The 21166-nt window shown below is 43.3% G+C and overlaps 1 protein-coding gene across 2 annotated transcripts in view; it reads left to right on the top strand.

Annotated features, from left to right (window-relative positions):
- LOC129704124 (mitoferrin-2-like) overlaps positions 1-21166 on the top strand; it is a 66639-nt gene that overhangs the window by 13548 nt on the left and 31925 nt on the right. Inside the window, exon 1 of one of the 2 annotated variants that reach the window (XM_055647027.1) lies at positions 10938-11574. The exons of the other annotated variant lie outside the window; for it this stretch is intronic. Within the exon in view, the coding sequence (XP_055503002.1) occupies positions 11200-11574 (375 nt within the window). The 5' untranslated portion in view covers positions 10938-11199. Of the gene's footprint in view, positions 1-10937; positions 11575-21166 lie in introns of those variants that run through there. 2 annotated transcript variants of the gene reach the window in all.

Here is a 21166-nt window from a genome sequence, read left to right on the forward strand (position 1 = left end):
TCTTGTACCGAACAAAAAAACTTGTTATTTTACTCAGTATCACATATTCTCCCTCAGTTTCAAAATTCAATAACATCATAAACATATTTATAAAGGAGTTTTAAACGAAATTCATATCAAGATGCTTCATCCGGCAGCTCAGTGGCGCAGCTGGTAGATCCGTTGCATCGCAGCGCCAGATATCCGGGTTTGATCCTAATCTCGGATGCTACCTGTGTGGAATTTGCATATTCACCCTGTGACTTGTTAGGTTTTCACTGGGTGCTCCGGTTTCCTCCCACAACCTAAAATGCACGAGTTTGTAGATTAATGGGCCATACCAACCCAAGTGTGTAGGGAGCTGATGGGTCATATTATAGAACTAGTGTGAAAGTATGATCGATGGTTAGCGTGGACTCGGTGGACAGAAGGGCCAGTTTCCATGATGTACCTCTAAACTAAACTAAACCCATGGAATTATCAAGAACATTTGGCAGCATGAAAGAACAGGTGACCAAAAGCTTTAAAAGTTTTTGCTAAACAGTGAGGGTCAGATAGCTAAGGGAAACAATTCCAAAGGATAGGCCCCGGTACAGTGAAAATCTTTGTTGCGCACTAACTTGTCAATGGAAAGACTATACATGATTACAATGGAGCCATCCAGTGTACAGATACATGATAAAGGGAATAACATTTAGTGCAATGTAAAGTCCAGTAAAGTCCATTCAAAGATAGTCAGAAGGTTTCGAATGAGGTAGATAGTAGCTCAGGACCACTCTCTAGTTTTTGGTAGTTCAGTTGCCTGATCACAGCGGGGAAGCAAGTGTCCCTGAATCTGGAGGTGTGCGTTTTGAAACCGGAGCACCCGGGGAAAACCCACGCGGTCGCAAGGAGAATGTACAAACTCCGTACAGACAGCACCCTTGGTCAGAATCGAACCTGGGCCTCTGGCACTGTAAGACAGCAACTCGACCGCTGCGCCACCGTGACACTCCTCCGTTTTAGTTCTATTTCTCCAATGGATTAAATGGAACTGAACAGACATATTTTCCAGGCTCAAGGAACTGCAGATGTTGGTTTAGTAAAAAACATACTAAGTGCTGAAGTAACTCACCGGGTCAGGGAGTGTTTCTGGAGAACATGGATATAAGAAATTTCGGGTCGGGACTAATTATGGTCAGGACGTGGGGGGGGGAAGAAAGCTAGAGGAAAGGTGGGGGCAGGACAGCCTGGCAAGTGATAGGTGAATACAGATGGGGGGGGGGGTGATAGGAAGAGGCTTGGACAAAGGCCAGAGATGAAAAGGGAGAAGGTGTGAGATAAGAATAGAAGATTTGCAAATTGTCAAGCCAGAGGAAGGAATATAGGTGGAAGGAGAATGAGAGAAATGGGTGCGAGTCCAGGTGGGATCCTGGCAATGGGGAGGAGGAGTGACGGTTGTTTGTACCTAAAATTATAGAATTCAATGTCCATACCATTTGTACTAAGCTACCCAGACTCATTTTCCAATTTGCTTCTCACTCAAGTTAGGCTGTTGTCTCTCATTGACTCCAGTTAACTAGTGAGTCACTACTGTATGATATCTAATGATACCCGAGCCACAATATTTATGCCAATGGTCTTGTTGCATTTCTGGTCAATGATAATGCCAGGATGTTGATGATGGGCGATTCTGCTGAATAATGTTGTTATGGTAAAGCTATTGAATTGTAGGGAAAATGGCTAGAAAAACATGTATTGGATTTCACGGGGAAATTCTTTAACTCATGTTACAAAACTTTGTTTCCACAAACCTATTATTAGTTTGTCAGCCCAGCGAACATTACCACCTCTGCCAATCCCCTTTATTTCTGCATGACTTCCGTTTCTGAAGCAGGAATACTTGCCAGTTCTCTGGGATTGTCCTGGAATTTCCAGGAATCAACCGTTATTCTTCTTCTGCCAGCCTCTGTTGAGAAATGACAGGGTTATTAAAAATGTGCTGTTCATTTTTTCTGAGCACCCATTTTTAACAGTGAGATTCCACAGCATGGATAATAAATACTGGCACAGATAAGCATGTTAGTATCCTGTTACCAAATAAATAAAAGAATACATTCCCAGAAGAACAACAGACTGACCACAGAACCTTCAGTAACTTATTAAAACTTCTGTGACTCTGCTGTGAACTGCAGGTCACTGAAAACACATCACATTCTACCTGGAGTTCACCAGTATAAAGGTTGGAGCTTCACCTTGACCTCTTCTGACAGATACATAACTTAAGAGTCATAGAGTCATAGAGTCGGTATGGAAACAGGCCCTTCAGCGTAACTTGTCCACACTGACCAACATGTCCCATCTACACGAGTTCCAGCTGCCTGCGTTTGGTCCATATCGTTCTAAACCAGTTCTATCCATGTACCTATCTAATTGTTTCTTAAACCTGTGATAGTCCCTGCCTTAACTACCTCCTCCAGCAAGTCGTTCCATACACCCACCACCCTTTGCGTGAAAACATTATCCCTCAGATTCTTATAAAATCTTTCCCCTTTCACCTTAAACCTGTGTCCTCTGGTTTTCAATTCCCCCACTCTGGGCAAAAAACTTGTTTGTCCACCCGAATTATTCCGCTCATGATTTTACACACCTCTATAAGATCACTTGTGACAGGACAGTGTAAGACTTTGGTTCGCAGAGTGCCAGGGAACTCTATTGGATTTGGTAACCTCCAAACCCAAATTTGTCACGTGCTTCCTCTGATGTAGGTTTAGTTTAGTTCAATTTAGTTTTGTTTCGTTTAACAACATGAAACAGTGGACGTTGAGGGAGGACCTGATAGAAGTATATAAAATAATGAGAGGCATAGATAGGGTAGACAGTCATAGTTGAAGGGTCACAGAGTGTGGAAATAGGCCCTTTGGCCCAACTTGTCCACGCTGACCAACATGTCCCATCTACACTAGTCCCACTTGCCTGCATTTGACCCATATCCTAAAATTATCTGATACCTGTCGAAATGTCTTTTACACGGTGTGCTAGTACCTGGCTCAATTAGCTCTGGCAGCTCATTCCATATACCCACCATCCTTTGTTTAAGAAAGTTGTCCCTCAGGTTCCTTTTAAATCTTCATCCCTTCACCTTAAACGTCTGTCCTCTGTTTCTTGATTCCCCTACTCTGGGTGCATTAACCTCATCTATTCTTTTTTTCCTTGGGTGGAAATGTCAAAGACAAGAGGGTGCAGTTTTAAGGTGAGAGGGGCAAAGTTTAAAGGAGATGTGCGGGGCATATTTTTTACATAAAGAGTGAGGGTGCCTAGAAGTGCTGCCTGGGGTGGTGGTGAAGGCAGATATGATAGTGGCATTTAAAAGGCTGTTAGATAGCTATATGGATATGCACGGAATGGAAGGATATGGATCATGTGAAGGCAGATAAGAGTTGGTCTTGGCATCATATTTGCACAGACGTTGTGGGTCAAAGGCCCTAGCCTTGTGCTGTACGGTTCTTTGTGCCACGTTCTATGGAAACAGACGCTTCAGCCCGTGGAGTCCACATTGACCGTTGATTACTTGTTTACACCGGTTCTATATTTGTACATGCTTGTGTAGTGGTTAAATTACTGGACTAGTAATCAAAGTTCTGAATCACTAGTTCAGAGACACATTTCAGTTCGCTTCAGGAGAGATAAGGAATTATTGGGCGGCACAGTAGCGCAGCTGGTACAGCTACTGCCTCACGGTGCCAGAGACCCAGGTTCGATTCTGACCTCAGGTGCTGTTTGCGTAGAGTTTACACGTCCTCCCTGACCACGTGGGCTTCCTCTGAGTACTCTGGCTTCCTCCCACATCTCAAAGACGTGCGGATTTGTAAGTCAATTGGCCCTCTTTAAATTGCCCCGATTGTGCAGGGAGTGGATGCGAAAATGGGACAAAAAAAGAACGGATGGTTGATGGTCGTCGGGGACTTGATGGTCTGAAGGTCCTGCTTCCATGCTGTAACTTTCAACCAGTCAATCAACTTCAGCAATTTCATGAAATAAAATCATAAGATGGTGGAAAAACTCAATATCTGGAGAACCGGGATTGATCTTGACTAGGGGTGTTATCTGTACAGTTTGTATGTTTTTCCCCGTAACCAGGAGCTCTGGTTTCCTCCAACACTTCAAACACATACAAGTTTGTTGGCTAATTGGCTTGGCACAATTCTAAAGTGTTACTAGTGTATGCAGGAGAGAATTAGTGTACGAGGGTCGTTGTCGGCACGGACTCGGTGGACCGAAGGGCCTGTCTCCATGCTTTATCTCTAAACTAAACTAAACATATTTAGATGACGTTTCAGGTCAGGTTTATTCATGTCCTCCAGAAATGCTGCCTGACCACTGAGTTACTTCAGCACTATGTGTCTTTTGTCAACCAGCATCTGCAGTTTCTTGTGTCCACAAAAAAAAGCACATGTCTTTTATTGATCAGGATGCACAAAGCTTCCTGAGAAAATCGCTGGGAATTTCCCCCCCACCTCTCTTCCAGCTTTCTCCTCCCCTATCAAAGCAGTGTCTCTATCTGGCATGTTAACTCCCATGTTTTATTCAAATTCCCATAAGAGAAGCTCCCTGCTTCTTGTTTTGAACCTCCCAACACCTTCTGTTCCTTCTACCGCGTTATTATTTCCCCTGACGTTCACTCAATAAAATTTTGCACAATGCCACTGTTTTTTTTTTAAAAGGATGCATTGTATGAAAGCTTCTCTCCCTTCACTTCCTGGTTCCCCCTCTTCTGTGCGAGAGGCCAGGGTAACAAAACACGATTGGCCTGGAATAAAAAGGCTGAGCTCATTTCCAGCCAATCAGACCCCAAAACAGGGGAGACGGACATGGCTGCCTCTCTGCTAGATGGTGAAGGCGGTGAGGTGACGACAGGAAATGGAATGCCCAGAGATGTAGCCCGACCACTAGACTGATAAACATGTCTGCTGGACAGGGATGATTAAACGGACTTTAGGAGCGGGAATGAGAAGCTCATTGCCTGAACTTTTTCAATAACCTGCCACAGAAAATTATACAGCTCTATTGTTTAATTGTTTTCACCTAGCCCCTCAGCTAACAATGGACCGTTGCCTTGATCATCATTAATTTTTTGCATATCTTTCATTCATTTGTTCGCTATCCCTCTATATCACCGTCTATATCTCTCATTTCCCTTTCCCCTCTCTCAGTCTGAAGAAGGGTCTTGACCGGAAATGTCACCTATTCCTTTTCTCCAGAGATGCTGGCTGACCCGCTGAGCGACTCCAGATTTTTGCGTCTATCTTCGATTTAAACCGACAATTGCAATTCCTTCCTATACAAATGATACAGCTTGTTCTTTAGGTTGGGTTTTAAAAAAATGACTCACAGGGAAAATAACACAAGGTTTGGATAAAGCCACTGTGTCTGAACCCACTGAAGAACACATAACCCTTTACACCTGTATCTGCCTATCACTTAATGTAGAAACAAAGAACTACATATGCTGCTTTATAACAAAAATAGACACAAAATGTTGGAGTAAATCAGCAGGCCAGGCAGCATCAGTGGAGAAAAAGAATAGGTGACGTTTTGGGTTAAAGAACCCGTATGAAGAAGGGTTCCGACCCGAAACGTCATCCATCCCTTCTCTCCAGAGATGCTGCCTGACCCGCTGAGTTACTTCAGCACTTTGTGTCTATCCACTTATGAACTTGTCAGCCTTTGTCCTACCCCCACCTCTTCTAGCTTTCTCCCACCATTACCATCAGTTTGAAGAAGGGCCCCGACCCGAAAAGTCAACTATCCATGGTCTTCAAAGATGCTGCCCGACCCGTCAGTTACTGCAGCACTGCGCCTTTTTTTTGTAAACCAGCATCTGCAGTTCCTTGTGTCTAACATTCGGTTATTGATTGATTGAAAGATACAGCATGGAAACAGGTTCTTGCGCCATCGTTCACCCGTTCAAACGAGTTCTATGTTATCCCACCTTCGCATTCACTCCCTACACATTAGGTGCAATTTCCAGAGGCCAATCAGCATACAAACCCGCATATGTATTGGGGGTGTGGGAGGAAACCAGAGCACCCGGAGGAAACCCGCAAGGTCACAGGGAGAATATGCAAACTCCACACACAGACAGCTCCTGGGGTCAGGATTGAACCTGGGTCTCTGATGCTGTGAGGCAGCAGCTCTACCAGCTGCACCACTGTGCACCCCGAAGTCGTGATCAATGCGATCAGTGCTATTAAAACAGCATTTCTGTGGTCTCCTGGGACAGAACGCACAGGATCTTACCTCACCAGAATCTCGCCCTGAGTTGTCGTCCAACTAGTTCCACGACACTGATCTCTCCCTGCTGCACTGCAGTTGATTTTTCCTTTGAATAAGAATCCATTTTCTTTTGCCAGTTGCCTTTACATCTGTCTTCACTTCTCTTTCAGATCATAACAGCAATTTAAACTACTTTCACTTACCCCACCCATTCATTTATCACTTATAGCTTTGCAACCCCCCTTTTCAGTGGAAATAGTGACCTGTTTACAATTTTCAAACCATTGATGATTTTGAAACCCGCTGCTCCAAAAGTTTTTCCACATAAATATAGGCCTCTATTCCTTGTATTGTTCTACAAATTTTCTTTCACATCCTGTCCTAGGACCTCTTTAAAGTGTAGTCCCCAGAGTTGGACCCAGTTCTCAAATGTGTCAAAACCCTTGAATTATATATAATCAAGATGGCTTCCTTTGTCATTTATGTCATCCTTCTGCCAACCAAACTTCCTAATCGTATCCACCCATCACCTGCCAGGCTTTGTCCCGGCCCCACCTCTTTTCCAGCTTACTCCCTCCCAACCACAATCATTGTGAAGAAGGGTCCTGACCCGAGACGTCGTCTGTCCATTTCCTCCACACATACTGCCTGGCCCACTGATTTTCTCAGGTATTTTCTGTCTTGCTCAAGATTCTGGCGTCTGTAATTCCTTGTGTCTCGAATTAAGAAAGCTTCCATGCAATTGTTGGCTGTAACTCTGTTTACAACAGCACCATAAAAATGGTCTATCTGTGTACAGTAGTACCTCCAATATAACAAACATTCTCACTACAGCATTATCAATCAAATATTTAGTGTCTAGCTGACATTTTTGGGAGAAAACAAAAGACTTGGCTAAAATGATTAAAGGTAGACACAAATGCTGGAGAAACTCAGCGGGTGAGGCAGCATCTATGGAGAGAAGGAATAGGCCACGTTTCGGGTCGACACCTGGAGGCAGTATCAATGGAGAGATGGAATAGGGGACATGTCGGGCCGACACCCTTCTTCACACTGGGGGGGGGGGTGGGGAAAAAGAAAGGAAGAGGCGGAGACAGTAGGCTTGTGGGAGAGCTGGGATGGGGGAGGGGAAGGAGGGAGAAAGCAAGGACTATCTGAAATTGGAGAAGTCAATGTTCATACCGCTGGGGTGTAAACTGCCCAAGCGAAATATGAGGTGCTGTTCCTCCAATTTGCGCTGGGCCTCACTCTGGTAATGGAGGGGGACAGAAAGGTCAGATCGGAATGGGAGGGAGAGTTGAAGTGCTGAGCCACCGGGAGATCAGGTTGGTTAGTGCGAACTGAGCGGGGGTGTTGGGCGAAGCGATCGCCAAGCCTGCGCTTGGTCTCGCCGATGTAGAGAAGTTGACACCTGGAACAGCGGATGCAGTAGATGAGGTTGGAGGAGGTGCAGGTGAATCTCTGCCTCACCTGGAAAGACTGCTTGGGTCCTTGGATGGAGTCGAGGGTGGAGGCAAAACGACAAGTGTAGCATTTCCTACGGTTGCAAGGGAAAGTACCCATGGAGGGGGTAGTTTGGATGGGAAGGGACGAATTGACCAGGAAGTCTGCGGAAAGCAGAAAGGGGAGGAGGTGGGAAGATGTGGCCAGTGGTGGGATACCTTTGGAGGTGGCGAAAATGTTGGAGGATTATATGTTGTATGCGACGGCTGATGGGGTGGAAGGTCAGGACAAGGGGGACTGTCCTTGTTACGAGTAGGGGAATGGGGAGTAAGCGCAGAGCTGCGGGATATTGAGGAGACCCTGGTGAGAGCCTCACCTATAATAGAAGAGGGGAACCCCCGTTCCCTAAAGAATAAGGACATCTCCAATGCCCTGGTCTGGATCACCTCATCCTGGGTGCAGATGCGGCGTAGAAGGAGGAATTCGGAGTAGGGGATTTCTTACAGGAAGCAGGGTGGGAAGAAGTGTAGTCCAGATAGCCATGGGAGTCAGTGGGTTTGTAGTAGCTGTCAGTCAGTAGTCTGTTACCTGCGATGGAGATGGTGAGATCAAGAAACGGTAGGGAGATGATGGTCCAGGTAAATTTGAGTGCCGGATGGAAATTAGTGGTGAAATGGATGAAGTCAGTGAGTTCTGCATGGGTGCAGAAGGTAGCACCAATGCAATCGTCAATTTAGCGGAGGTAGAGTTCGAGGATAGGGCCACGGTACACCTCGAACAAGGATTGTTCGATGTACCCTACAAAGTGGCAGGCATAGCTGGGCCCCATGCACATGCTCATAGCTATCACTTGGATTTGGCAGAAATGGGAGGAGTCAAAGGAAAAGTTGTTGAGGGTAAGGACCAGGCGGAGGAGAATATTAGGAGACAACGATTGGTTGGTTCTGCGGTCGAAGACCATCCTGGTGGGGAATGGAGGTATAGAGTGACTGGACATCCATAGTGAAGATGAGGAAGTGGGGGCCTGGAAAACGCAAGTCATGAAGGAGACGAAGAGCGTCTGAGGTGTCTTGGACATGGGTGGGGAGGAATTTGACCAGCGGGGATAGCATGGAGTTGAGGTATGTGGAAATAAGTTTGGTGGGACATGAACAAGCAGACACAATGGATCTACCAGGACAAATGATTAGTAGGAAAGTGAGGATGCACGGGCGATCAAAGAGGGAAATCCAGAGATTAGGAGAGTGTTTTGTTTAGTTTATTGTCATGTGTACTGTTGTGTGCTATCCAGTCATTGGAAAGACAACATGATTACAAGCATGAATCTGAGGTATTTGTTTTTAAACTTCTGTACCTCTTGCCTGTTTGGAGAGGGGAGAAGAGGGAGTGCCCGGGGTGAAACTCGTCCTTGATCATGTTGGTGGCCTTGCTACTAAACAGCTGAACCATCAGTTATAGTCCAATTACTTTCAACATGATCAATAGAACAACATTTGTGGAGTTCAGATATCCTGGAGGGTTACAAACTGGACGATATTAGAACCAGGGTGAATAAAACTGTGGCGAAATTTGAAGAAAAAAAACAATACAAATTTTACATTTGATGCATTACTTAACCAGCTGCCAGTGTGGGCAGGTTAGCACAGGGAGAATAGGTGAATAGAACTTGGTGTACATTCAGACACAGGTGACCGAGTTTTGGAAGACTTCAAGTTCACAGGTGAACAACAGAGACTGATCACGTGCAAGGAATCCCGCCTGCAGTTTATCAAATTATTTTACTTTTATTTCTGAAGAAGAGTCTTGACCCAAAGTGTCGCTTGTCCATGTCCTCCAGAGATGCTCCCTTGCCCTTTTGGTTTGGAGATACAACGAGGAAACAGGCCCTTATGCACACCGAGACCGCCCCAATCAGCGATCACCCGTACTGTTTTAAAGTTTTTTTGCCTTCCATCACAGCGAGGAGATGCGCTGTGATGGATGTCTGTGTAAATTGTGTTGTGTCTTGGGTCTTTTTTTTCTTGTGTGTATGACTGTAGAAACAACATTTCATTTGAGCCTCTATGAGGTTCAAGTGACAAATAAATTGTATTGTGTATTGTGTATTGTTTACTGGGAACTGGTCATATATCAAAAAGAGTGTGTAAGAAGAAGGAACTGCAGATGCTGGTTTAAACCGAACATAGTGACAAAAAGCTGGAGTGACTCAGTGGGACAGGCAGCATCTCTGGAGAGAAGGAATGGGTGACGAAAGAAGTTGCCAGGCTGTGGAGGAAATGTGGATAAATCTTGCAGGTTGCTGCGACAGAGATACAACCTCGATGGCCCAAATGGCCTTCATCCAACTATTCTAGAACTACATATTTTTTTTTCAAAAAAGCCTGCCTAACATTTGAAGAAAAATTATTAAGTCTGAAAAAGGGTCTCGACTCGAAACGTCACCCATTCCTGCTCTCCACAGATGCTGCCTGTCCGCTGAGTCACTCCAGCATTTTGTGTCTGCCCTGGCTTCCATTTGTCTGATTCATAAATCCAACCGCAGTATTACTTGTTTTGATACAATTTGCCGATAAAATTCCGGAATTGTGAAATTCCAAACATTTCCATGATGTCGTTGGCCTGTGGCTTTCATTTGCAAGTTTGAAATGAAATTCAAGTCTGGTAATAACTTGGTTTCAAGTTAGGTAATAGGCGCGTCATTACAAGGTGTTGCATATTTTAGTACTTTTTGCATTAACGACTCTGCTTCCATGTGGCTGCCTCCACTTTAAAGGGGCCGTATAACCTTTCTCACCATGTCCTTGCTGGGGACCGCACACAGCTCTTGCAGTGGCAAGTCCTATCAATCATGTGACAGGGTTTCCCGCCAATGATTGGAATACGTTCCTCGTGAACCCTTCACGGCCGACCATGCCTCCCTCGCAACCCAACCTGATTGCATGAGTGACGCGGCAAGCAGCCAACCAGCGCGCAAAGCGACGGGGAGAGGCGGGGTGACATCCAATGACAACGCGGGGAGTGTGCGGGACCTCCTCATCAAGTTAGATTGAAAGTCAAAACGCGGCCCTCTGAAGCGCGTGAGCGGAGCGGGTGGAGGCGAGGAGGAGGGGCAATCGGTGGGGATTGACATGCGTCACAACCAATGGGTAAGGGAATGGGGTGGCGGTGACGATGTCAGTCATAAAGGCGGACCAATCAGGTCGTGTGATGGGCGGGGTCACGGCTAGGTCCCGCCCTCGGCCGGCGGAAGTTCGGCTAGGCGGGCGCGGAGGGGTTGGGAAACCGTGGTACGTCACGGCCTGCGGCCCCCATTTTGCCCCCCTGCTTGCCGCAAGTTAGGCCAGGAGGAGGAGAGGATAGCGACGGTGGGGGCAGAAGATGCGGGCGGCTCCTCATAAAGGGCCGGCGCGTCGAGTGAGCCGAACGTGAGGACGATATTAGGGCGAAGGGGTGCCACAAACACCGCGAGGAGGGGAAGGGAGAGAAAAACCAGCCCGGGCTTGGCCGCCAAGTTTTTCCCCGATGGAATTTGAACATGAAGGGGTGAGGATCAAAGTACCGGAGCGAGCCGAAGCGATCAGCAGCGGTGAGGGCAGTGCCAGCAGCAGCGGGACGGGTATCGCGGGCGGCTCGGTGGCCATCGCCCGCAAGTCGCCAGCGCTCGCCACGCCGCCTCCTTTCTTCGACATCTTGGTGAGCCCTCCGTCCCCAGCCAGCCGCTTCCTGAGTATTATGGACAATTTCTCGGATGAGAACAACAGCAGCAGCAGCAGCAGCAGCAACGAGCCAGAGTACGAGAGCCTTCCCGAAACCGTTTCCACCTCCACGCACATGATCGCCGGAGCCGTGGCCGGGGTCCTGGAGCATTGCGTGATGTACCCCATCGACTGCGTCAAGGTACTCGCTCGACAGCCCTGCCGTCCGCTGCCGGGGGAGGGAGGGAAGCGGGTGCAAGCAGTGGAAAAAAACAAACGGCACGGTCCATCTGCATTGGCAGCCGGTCTCTTTTTGGAAATTGAAACGTCGAGAGAGTTGCAAGTTTCATCTTGTAAAGAAGGGGAACGGTTTATTCCTTCACACAAGCAGCGAGTTGCAATACAGTTCTCTGTTTTTGAAGAGTTCAGTAAGCAATGATTTGTACGGTGTATTGTAGAGGCACCAGTGTCAAAGTCATCTTGCAAAGGAGGGAAATAGTTTATTCCTTCACCCAGGTGCTGTGCTGCAATTCTGGTATTTGTGGACAGTTCAGCAAGCAAGGAATTGTACGGTCTATTGTAGAGTCATCAGTGTCAAAATCATCTTGCGATTGTGAAGAATAGTTTATTCCTTCACACAGGCGCTGGATTGCAATACAGTTCTCTGTTCTTGAAGTTCGTTTAGCAAGGAATCCTACATTATATTGTAGAGGCAACAGTGTCAAAATCATCTTGCAAAGGAGTGGAATAGTTTATTCCCTCACACAGGCACCGAGTTTCAATCCAGTTTTCAGTTTTTTTTAAAATTTGTACGATGTATTACAGAGGCACTACTGTCAAAATCATCGTTCAAGGGAAAACGCAATGTTGAAGTAACTCAGTAACTCAGCGGTCAGACAACATCCCTGACGAGCCCTGGAGAACATCGAATGATGATGTTTTGGGTGGGGACCCTTCTTCAGACTGGGTTACAACGTTGAGTTCCCCCTGTATGTTGTGTCTTTCCATGCAAAGGACAGTGGTAGTTTATTCATTTACACAGAGCTCTCTGTTTTTGGAGAGTTCAGTAAGAGAGCTCAGTAAGTTTCTTGCAAAGGAAGAGGATAGTATTATTCCTTTGCCCAAGGACTGTAATGTAATATTTTTGACGACTTGTGTAAGCAAGGAATTATATGGTGTTTTGTAGAGGTACCACTGTCAAAATCATCTTGCATAGAAGAATGTTAGTTTATCCAAGCAGCATTATTACAAGCAGCACGTTATAATACTCTGATATTTTGAGAGTTGTCAGCTAGGAACTGTATGGTGTATTGTAGAGGCACCACTGTCAAAATCATCTTGGAAAGGATGGGAACTTAGCGGGTAAGGCAACATCTATGGAGAGAAGGAATATGCGATATTTTGGGTCGAGACCTTCCTCCAACATTTTTGTCTACCTTTGATTTTTCCAGCATATGTAGTTCTTTCTTATACATGGTTGTTATAATCTGATACTTTTGGAGATTTAACAAAGCTAGGGATTTTGTGGTGCATTGTAGAGACACCACTGTCAAAACCTACCTTTGAAATAAACACACAAAGTTCTGAAGCAACTCAGCGGGTCAGGCAGCATCTCTAGAGAACATGGATAACCTCCCCCCCCCCCCCCCTTATCAGTCTGAAGAAGGGTTTCAGCCCGAAACATTGCCTATTTCCTTCGCTCCATAGATGCTGCTGCACCCGCTGAGTTTCTCCAGCTTTTTTGTGTACCTTCGATTTTTCAGCATCAGCAGTTCCTTCTTGAACACATGAATAACTGACATTTCAGTCTAAAGAAGGGTCCCAACCTGAAACATCGCCTATTCATGTTTTCCAAAGATGCTGCCTGACCCGCTGAGTTATTCCAGTGCTTTGTGTTGCTTTTTTTGTAAACCAGCATCTGCAGTTCCTTGTATCCTGCTTTTGAAAGTTTATCTTTAGAAAGATGGGAGTAAAATGATATGGCAGAAGATAATTTTCTGTGGTCGATCTACTCTTTGGAGAAACGTCATGAGCTCTATAAATGTTGGAGCGCTTAAGCTTTCAAATTGCTGGGCGTTTGGGGAGTGAATTAGTTTACTTGAAGTTGTAGTTTTGATGTCATGGCATTTCAGTTCTGTTCCTTGGGTACGAATAGCATTAGATGTTTTTATGGGACTGTCCTTGTCTGACATGCAAATCAATAATTGCATAAATAGTGCAGTTGAGAAGGATTTTAGTTTTTTTGATTAAGTTTTGTAATGAATATTTTGGCAGTGCTTAATTAAGCCAGGCTGAGACAATGAAGGGCAATGACTCCAACCGGGCTAGTGCATTTAACAATCCCCATCAACAGATAAATAAAATTAATAGTAGTCTGTGCTTGACACAGTGTTTTCTTTAGGAAAAAAACCTTATAACAAAATTGTCCCAATGACAGTTTTGGTTAAACAGATCCCATGTAAAGTAACCACGGTCACAGGTATAGTCTTGACCAAACATCACCCAACTAAGTGCTGGCAGTAGATCACAATTTTTTTTTTTTTTTGTATTTGAGTTATAGTTGAGAACAATAGTTTTTTTAGAATTGTTACAGCAATGTGAGGAACCATTTCACCCATTAAGTTGGTAGTGCAGTCCTGTGAGTCGACTAAATTGGGCACAACATGTAATGTTAAGATAAACACAAAAAGCTGGAGTAACAGGTAGCATCTCTGGAGGGAAGGAATTGGTGATGTTTCGAATCGAGACCCTTCTTCAGACTAGTTAGTTTATATGTAAATATATATTTTGCTCTGAATTGTTTTAGAAGAATGTTATCAAGAAAGCTGAGGGAAACAGAATAACTGTTATACATACCTATGCAAATGTTTGTAAAGTTCAGTGGTACATTAGTAACTAGAAATGTCCTTATATATAGATGATTGATGAAAGAGAAGAAAGCAAATAATGCATATTAGCTGATGTTGTAATTAAAAGAGCTAGTGGTAAATGGAGGCTTGGGTTAGGTCATGAATTTAGGTGGCTGTGGTGGAAAAAGCTGAAGCTAACATTTTACAAGTAACCTGTAGCTATAAGACAAACGATTCAATAGGTTTTCCAGCAAATTGTTTACATTTTAGGGAAGACAAAGGACACCTAAATTCCCTAACATGTTGCTTGCATCCGGTGAAAGTTTTCTTGCTCTGTGCGGCTAAAATAGACAACAGCTATAAACCTGTATCTTCAGAAAATTGTGCTGAAATTCAAAAGCCAGGTATGTTTCCTGATTTCTTCAGTGTGACTTTGGTGTGTTAAAACTTTTCCTATTCAAGTGTGCATTTATCTGTAGTTTGGGTGAGTTCTCATAGGTACATGTATCAAATATCTGTGATAGACACAAAATGCTGGAATAACTCATCAGGATAGGCAGCATCTCTGGAGAGAAAGAATGGGTGCTGTTTTGGTTAAGACTATACCTGTGACCGTGGTTACTTTACATGGGATCTGTTTTGATTCTTATTCTTCTCCCTGTATTGACAAAACCTGTGCTTAAACACCACTTTGAGTCCTCTTGTGTATTAACTAGCATCTGCTGTCCCTTGTTTCTGCATTTACTGATTGTTTGGGAAGATGTGCAATGATTTATCATTGAAATGCCATGCTTGTTTAAATTGCTTCTATTTTATCTTCATATGGGGAAAGGAGGTAACAGATTGTTTCAGCAGCTTTTGGGATGGCATATATTAGCCATTGGTTTACAATGTATCTTGTTACTTGTAACCAATAAGTTATGACTTGGTTGTTCAAATCTGTAAAAAGATTAATTTGATTTGTTATTTGTAGTGTATTTTTTTGTGATAGCACAATAACATTAGTTTAACAATGTATTTGTTCCTAATGGCTTATGTGAAGACTTTGCTTATGAAAGTTGACATTGGCAGCCATTTTGTTTGTGGGTAATCTTTCTAAAGTGGATTATTGGTGATGTGTATCTCTATTTTAATAGCTAATATTGTTACGCGTGCTGTAGTCAGATAAGGTGTGTTGAAGACGTGAATGTTGTTTAGCTGAAAAATAACAGTTTTATTAATTCTGTTAACTGATGTGACAAGTTTTCTTTAGGATGTTCTGCTCACACGGTGCCTTTTGTACTCTAACTATATTGGTCACATGGGGTGAACTTGTAATTCAAGATTGAGGCATTTATGGAATCTCATGGTTCTTTGTAGTTGGGAACTACTTTTTGAAGCCTCGACTCTGTAATCAAGATGGGAGTTTTCAGTTTTGCTTCTGGTAATCTGGTTTTACAATATTTCTAGGATGCTTGTGCAGGCTAGCTGTGGGATTCCATGCCCTTCAACTCAAACTGAACCATGCAAAGGGGAAAAAAAGCTGTTTGCTTTTGTTGCTGGACATGGAATCATATGTGATTGTTAGGATTTCTAAGTTATTCAATCTCAATTCATTCCATCCCCTCCAGTTGAACTGCATTGAAGGCAGAAGCCTGTTAAACCTGGTCTAATTCTTCCTGCATTTCACTATGTAATTACAGTAAGACTCATCTGTGTCGAGCATTACTTTTAAGCAGCAATGCAAATATAATGTGTAAAGTACCTGACCCAGAAACTCATTAGGAAATCTTTTTGGGCCAAGCATAAAGAATTAATTTAAAGAAAGTGCAAACCTGTGACAAAAATTGTGATGATTTTAAGTAATTATCCTGCAGTGTACATGTGAAGGAGCATTCTTTTTGGGAGTGGGGGTAATTGGAGGGTGGGGGTGCAGTGAATGAGTGAATACCCTCTTTTGTGTGGCATGTAAAACAGGCAGCCATGGAAACAATACCATGCTGGAAGAAGCTGTTTCCTCAATGAAATCTCATGGTCTCTTCATATTTAAAATTGACCTTGTCCACGTTAGTTGTGAGTCAAGGGCACAGTGATGGAGCTTTTAACGTACCCGGTGATCTGCATTATTCAAGTGCCAAATTGCTACCAGAAAACAGATGTTTTTGCTAATCACGGGGTAAGGGTAAATGTGTGTGGTGTTCTATTCCTTTGCTTATGCAGGTCAGCTAACCAAAGGAAAACAATGCCATTGTACAGGAAAAGATTGTCTTTAATAAATAAAATGAATCAACAAGTCCTTCTTTAGATGGCAGGATTACAGGCTTGAAATGGGTTATAATGACCTTGTGGATCTTCTTGAATGATAGCTAAGGTACAATCCATTTGCAAAAAAAACACGTATTTCACACAAATGTGAATGGTAAATTTATTGATGCCAGTGTTGAACTGTATTATAGCAGTTGGTCTAAACTGAGTATTCAACTGATGTGATGACTTGGCCGGGAGATTCATCATGACTTGCAGTTTTCTAATATCGAAGGGTGTTGTCTGTCTTGAATAACAACGTGTTCAGTGCATGCTAGTTGGTTTGCATGAGTTTGTTGTTCCTCAGGAAACAATGTTAAAATTATGGAAGAATTATATAAATTGTCCAGACCCAAGGGCAGGTAAACCAGTGAGTCAGATGTTTCGGACAAGGAAATAATATCTTGTCTCATTTAAAATTCAACTTGAACAATTCTTCTGCTTGGTTTGCTATTTGTCAAGTTTATATAACCCTTTGGAGCAAAACTTTGGTTATGCAACAAACAGCCTAATGTCTGTAACAGTCAGTGCAGAAAAGCAATAGTACAATTAGATCATGGACATAAAGATTTGATCTCACTGGGCCAAATAAAATAGCAGATGTGGGGGAAGTGGAATTACCCAACCTTAGTCATTGGATTTACAGTAAGTGGATAACATTTATTTGTGCACCTATTCAGAGGCCATGCTAAAGCTGAGCCCCAACCCACTGACTGACCCACTGAGTTCCTCCAGCCTTTTGATTTTTGCTCAAGATTCCATTTTAATTATCTAAGCATTTGATTCCTTCACTGAGTTTGTGCTAAATATGTGGAAAGGACTATTCATGTACAAACATGACATTGCACAGCACTGTCAGCTGCCCTTCATAAAATGCACAATCGAGGTCCCTGGAAAATGCCAGATTTTGTGTATTTTGAGAACCACCTTGCATTCACGGCAGACATTGACAATTTATTGCATCAGCACACCATTCGGAGGACTGTTCCAAGATTTTGTATCTGGCCACTAGTTATTAGTTCACCAGTAACAGTGCTTCCCACCTTCCTATGTGTTTTGTTTTCTTGGATTACCTGTTTCCAACAACTGAAACGCTGGAGAGAAATGTCACATTGTCTCTGTCCTACAATGGATTGAGAAATTCCAGTATTCTTTCCCCTCTCCCATATTCAATCAACATCTCCAGTATCAAGGTTCTGAATGTGTTTAATTAGCTGTATTGAGTATACCTTGGCAAGCCTGACACCAAGGGATATTTAAGAGCAACAGGTTCAAGCATTGCATTGCAGCTGCTAAGAGCAACTACGTCAATAGCAGAGACCTGGATTCACTCTTGACCATGGATCCTAACTGTAGAGTGTCCATCAATACAGTGGGCGTGGCTGAGTTGGTGAGATTATGGGAAGTGTTTTTTTAAGAGGTTAATTTAGTTGTATTGATTGGTGGTTGGCACTGACCTTGGGCCAAAGGGCCTGTTCCCATGCGGTATGTCATTGTGACATTTTGAAAAATTTCTTTGCAAAAATGAAATGTCCTGTTTGAGTAATTGGATTCCCTGACATCACTCCTCCCTGAATAAAGGGAGAGAGAGAGACCAGAGGGGCATTTGCATGCACTGAAAGCAGTACATAATATCGCAGACAATCTACCCACCATTCTACCTTGTTAAGTATCATCTGCTCTGTTTATGGCCCAGTCTGTGGGTTTCTCGTAGGAAACTTTAGACCACAAAACCACTCTTGAAGGAGTCTGGGCAAGAGTACATTATAATTTCTACCTGTTCAATTGGTTGAAAGTAATATTTTATGCACAGTTTAATGGAAAATGTCAAGACTAGTTCACCAAGATGAAACAACAATGTGCGAATATCTATCTTTTCTCTCAAACTGTCTCTTTTGAAGTTGAGCCTATTTTCTATCTACTATAGTTCAGAGGTGGTTCAAGCATTGCATTGCAGCTGCTAAGAGCAACTACGTCAATAGCAGAGACCTGGATTCACTCTTGACCATGGATCCTAACTGTAGAGTGTCCATCAATACAGTGGGCGTGGCTGAGTTGGTGAGATTATGGGAAGTGTTTTCTTAAGAGGTTAATTTAGTTGTATTGATTGGTGGTTGGCACTGACCTTGGGCCAAAGGGCCTGTTCCCATGCGGTATGTCATTGTGACATTTTGAAAAATTTCTTTGCAAAAATGAAATGTCCTGTTTGAGTAATTGGATTCCCTGACATCACTCCTCCCTGAATAAAGGGAGAGAGAGAGACCAGAGGGGCATTTGCATGCACTGAAAGCAGTACATAATATCGCAGACAATCTACCCACCATTCTACCTTGTTAAGTATCATCTGCTCTGTTTATGGCCCAGTCTGTGGGTTTCTCGTAGGAAACTTTAGACCACAAAACCACTCTTGAAGGAGTCTGGGCAAGAGTACATTATAATTTCTACCTGTTCAATTGGTTGAAAGTAATATTTTATGCACAGTTTAATGGAAAATGTCAAGACTAGTTCACCAAGATGAAACAACAATGTGCGAATATCTATCTTTTCTCTCAAACTGTCTCTTTTGAAGTTGAGCCTAGTTTTCTATCGCTATAGTTCAGAGGTGGTTGAGCAGTTGTGTCTGGGATCTGCGGACTCTTCAGGTGAGGGAGTAGATGCTGGAAGGTATGGGTGGATTGTTTAGGAGACTGTATTCCTGTTGTATTTTTTGATTGACCTCCATATACTGTAGTTCCATTCTGGACAACAGCTGATACCACTGTTCAAACTTATTCAAGAATAAGTACTCCACTGTGATTTCAAACTTGAGGGTCGGTGACTAACAGAATTTGAGTTTACGTTCAGGGTGGTTGACCTTCATATGCTTAGCCAGCCAAAGGTGTGGAGCCTGGGGTGAACTTTATTGTTTGAACCAAAGATCTTGTAGCGGAGCAAGATGGTTCACTCCATGGAAAAAGCCGTAGTAGCTGATGGGTAATCTTCAGCGATATTCCCGTAACCGGCTTCTGTCAGGACGGCGTCATCTACAAGCGGAGTACGCTCTGCTACAATTTGCTTGAATGGCCAATGTAGACGACCCGACCTGTCTGCAGGTTCCTCACGAGAAACGAAAGGTGAGAAAAAATGTATTAGTTTCTGCCGTGTAGTGAAAATATTATTTAGCCTGCCCGATCTCTCCCTATAGCTCAGATAGTCGAGTCATTGCCAGGACTCGACTATCTGAGCTATCAAGTGGGAGAGATCGGGCAGGCTAAATAATGAAATTTCTTTCAGCCTCATACAAATTCAGCTGGACATCTAGACCAAAGATCGTAGAAGGGATTATGATCTTTGATCTGGACTGTGTTGCACTTGTACAGCTCCCACATTGAAGGGAACAACGACATGCCACGAGGAGCACACATTAAAGCCTTAATTTCCTTCCCAATGTATGATGACTGTAACCATATAATATAGCATATAACCATATTCTATTCTTATGATCCCAACAATATATTATATCATTTGACATCACTTTTTTACTTTTATATTAATGTCTGTTAATAAGTCCAGCATCCTATTTGCTTCATTAATTGCTCTAACCTGCCCCACCTCCTACAAGGATTTATGCACCTGCTGTACATTTTTGCTTTTGTTCTTGTTGTAAGGCATGCATGCTAGTGTAAGAAGATTTTAAAAGGCTCTTCTACATTTAAGATAAATTGATATATTAGAGGAAACAATGTGTCTTCAATATACGTCTCTCCCCACCCCTGAAAACAATTTTTGTCATCCATTCTGCAGGTATGTAGTTGTAATCAAATTTGTTCTTATAAGTTAATCCTATATGATATTTTCTGTAATTTCAGATGTTGACAGTGGGTCCATAATATTCGTCAACAAGATCTCCTGAACTACTAAAACACACACAAACTGTTCACCCGCAACGCTGATTACTGCAAGTTTAATACAAAAATCAATTCAAACACAGGACATGAGCCATTTAAAAAGATAAATTTAAAAAACGTTTAAAAACACACAAACTGTTCTCCCGCAATGCCGATTACACTGCGAGAGGCATAACTGGTCGGGCCGGGTTTGCTGAAATGGCAGAAGTTGCGCTCCGTTGCGTACTACACGTCAATCCATTGGATTTTGCAGGAGTGGACTATCTTGCTCCGCTCTTAGGTCTATGGTTTGAACCCTGCTGAGGCTGCGAAGTGGCTCATGGGATGAAGATCAGTCTGTTTTCAAGGTTTTCATTGTTCATTGAAGGTTGTTGTTCAGTGGGAGCATGTTGGCAGAGCTCCTAACATTCCAGATCTTTTGTGAAAGGTCCATTATCTTGTTTATTTAATTGATGATGTGGGCAAGGCCCAACATCTGCAAATATCTTAATACTGCAACTCTACCTGAATTTGCAGTGATAATATTTCTAGAGTAGAAGCAAGAAATGTTTTCTCTGTTTATCCTTTAGAGTAACTTTTCAGTGGATGTCTTTTGAACATGAAACAAGTTTGCAAGAGATGTATATTACTGCAGATCTGCATTGACCATAAAGTTACTCTTCCTTGTCATTTGCTCTAGCTTATCTGATGTTTTAGATTCAACTCCTCGCCTCCTGTGCATGTTCCAATCTTTATTTTACCTTCGGTAAAATGTTTGAAAAGTTAAAGTGAGACC

This window comes from Leucoraja erinacea, chromosome 15 (genome assembly GCF_028641065.1).
Source record: "Leucoraja erinacea ecotype New England chromosome 15, Leri_hhj_1, whole genome shotgun sequence".
Classification (NCBI taxonomy): domain Eukaryota; kingdom Metazoa; phylum Chordata; class Chondrichthyes; order Rajiformes; family Rajidae; genus Leucoraja; species Leucoraja erinaceus.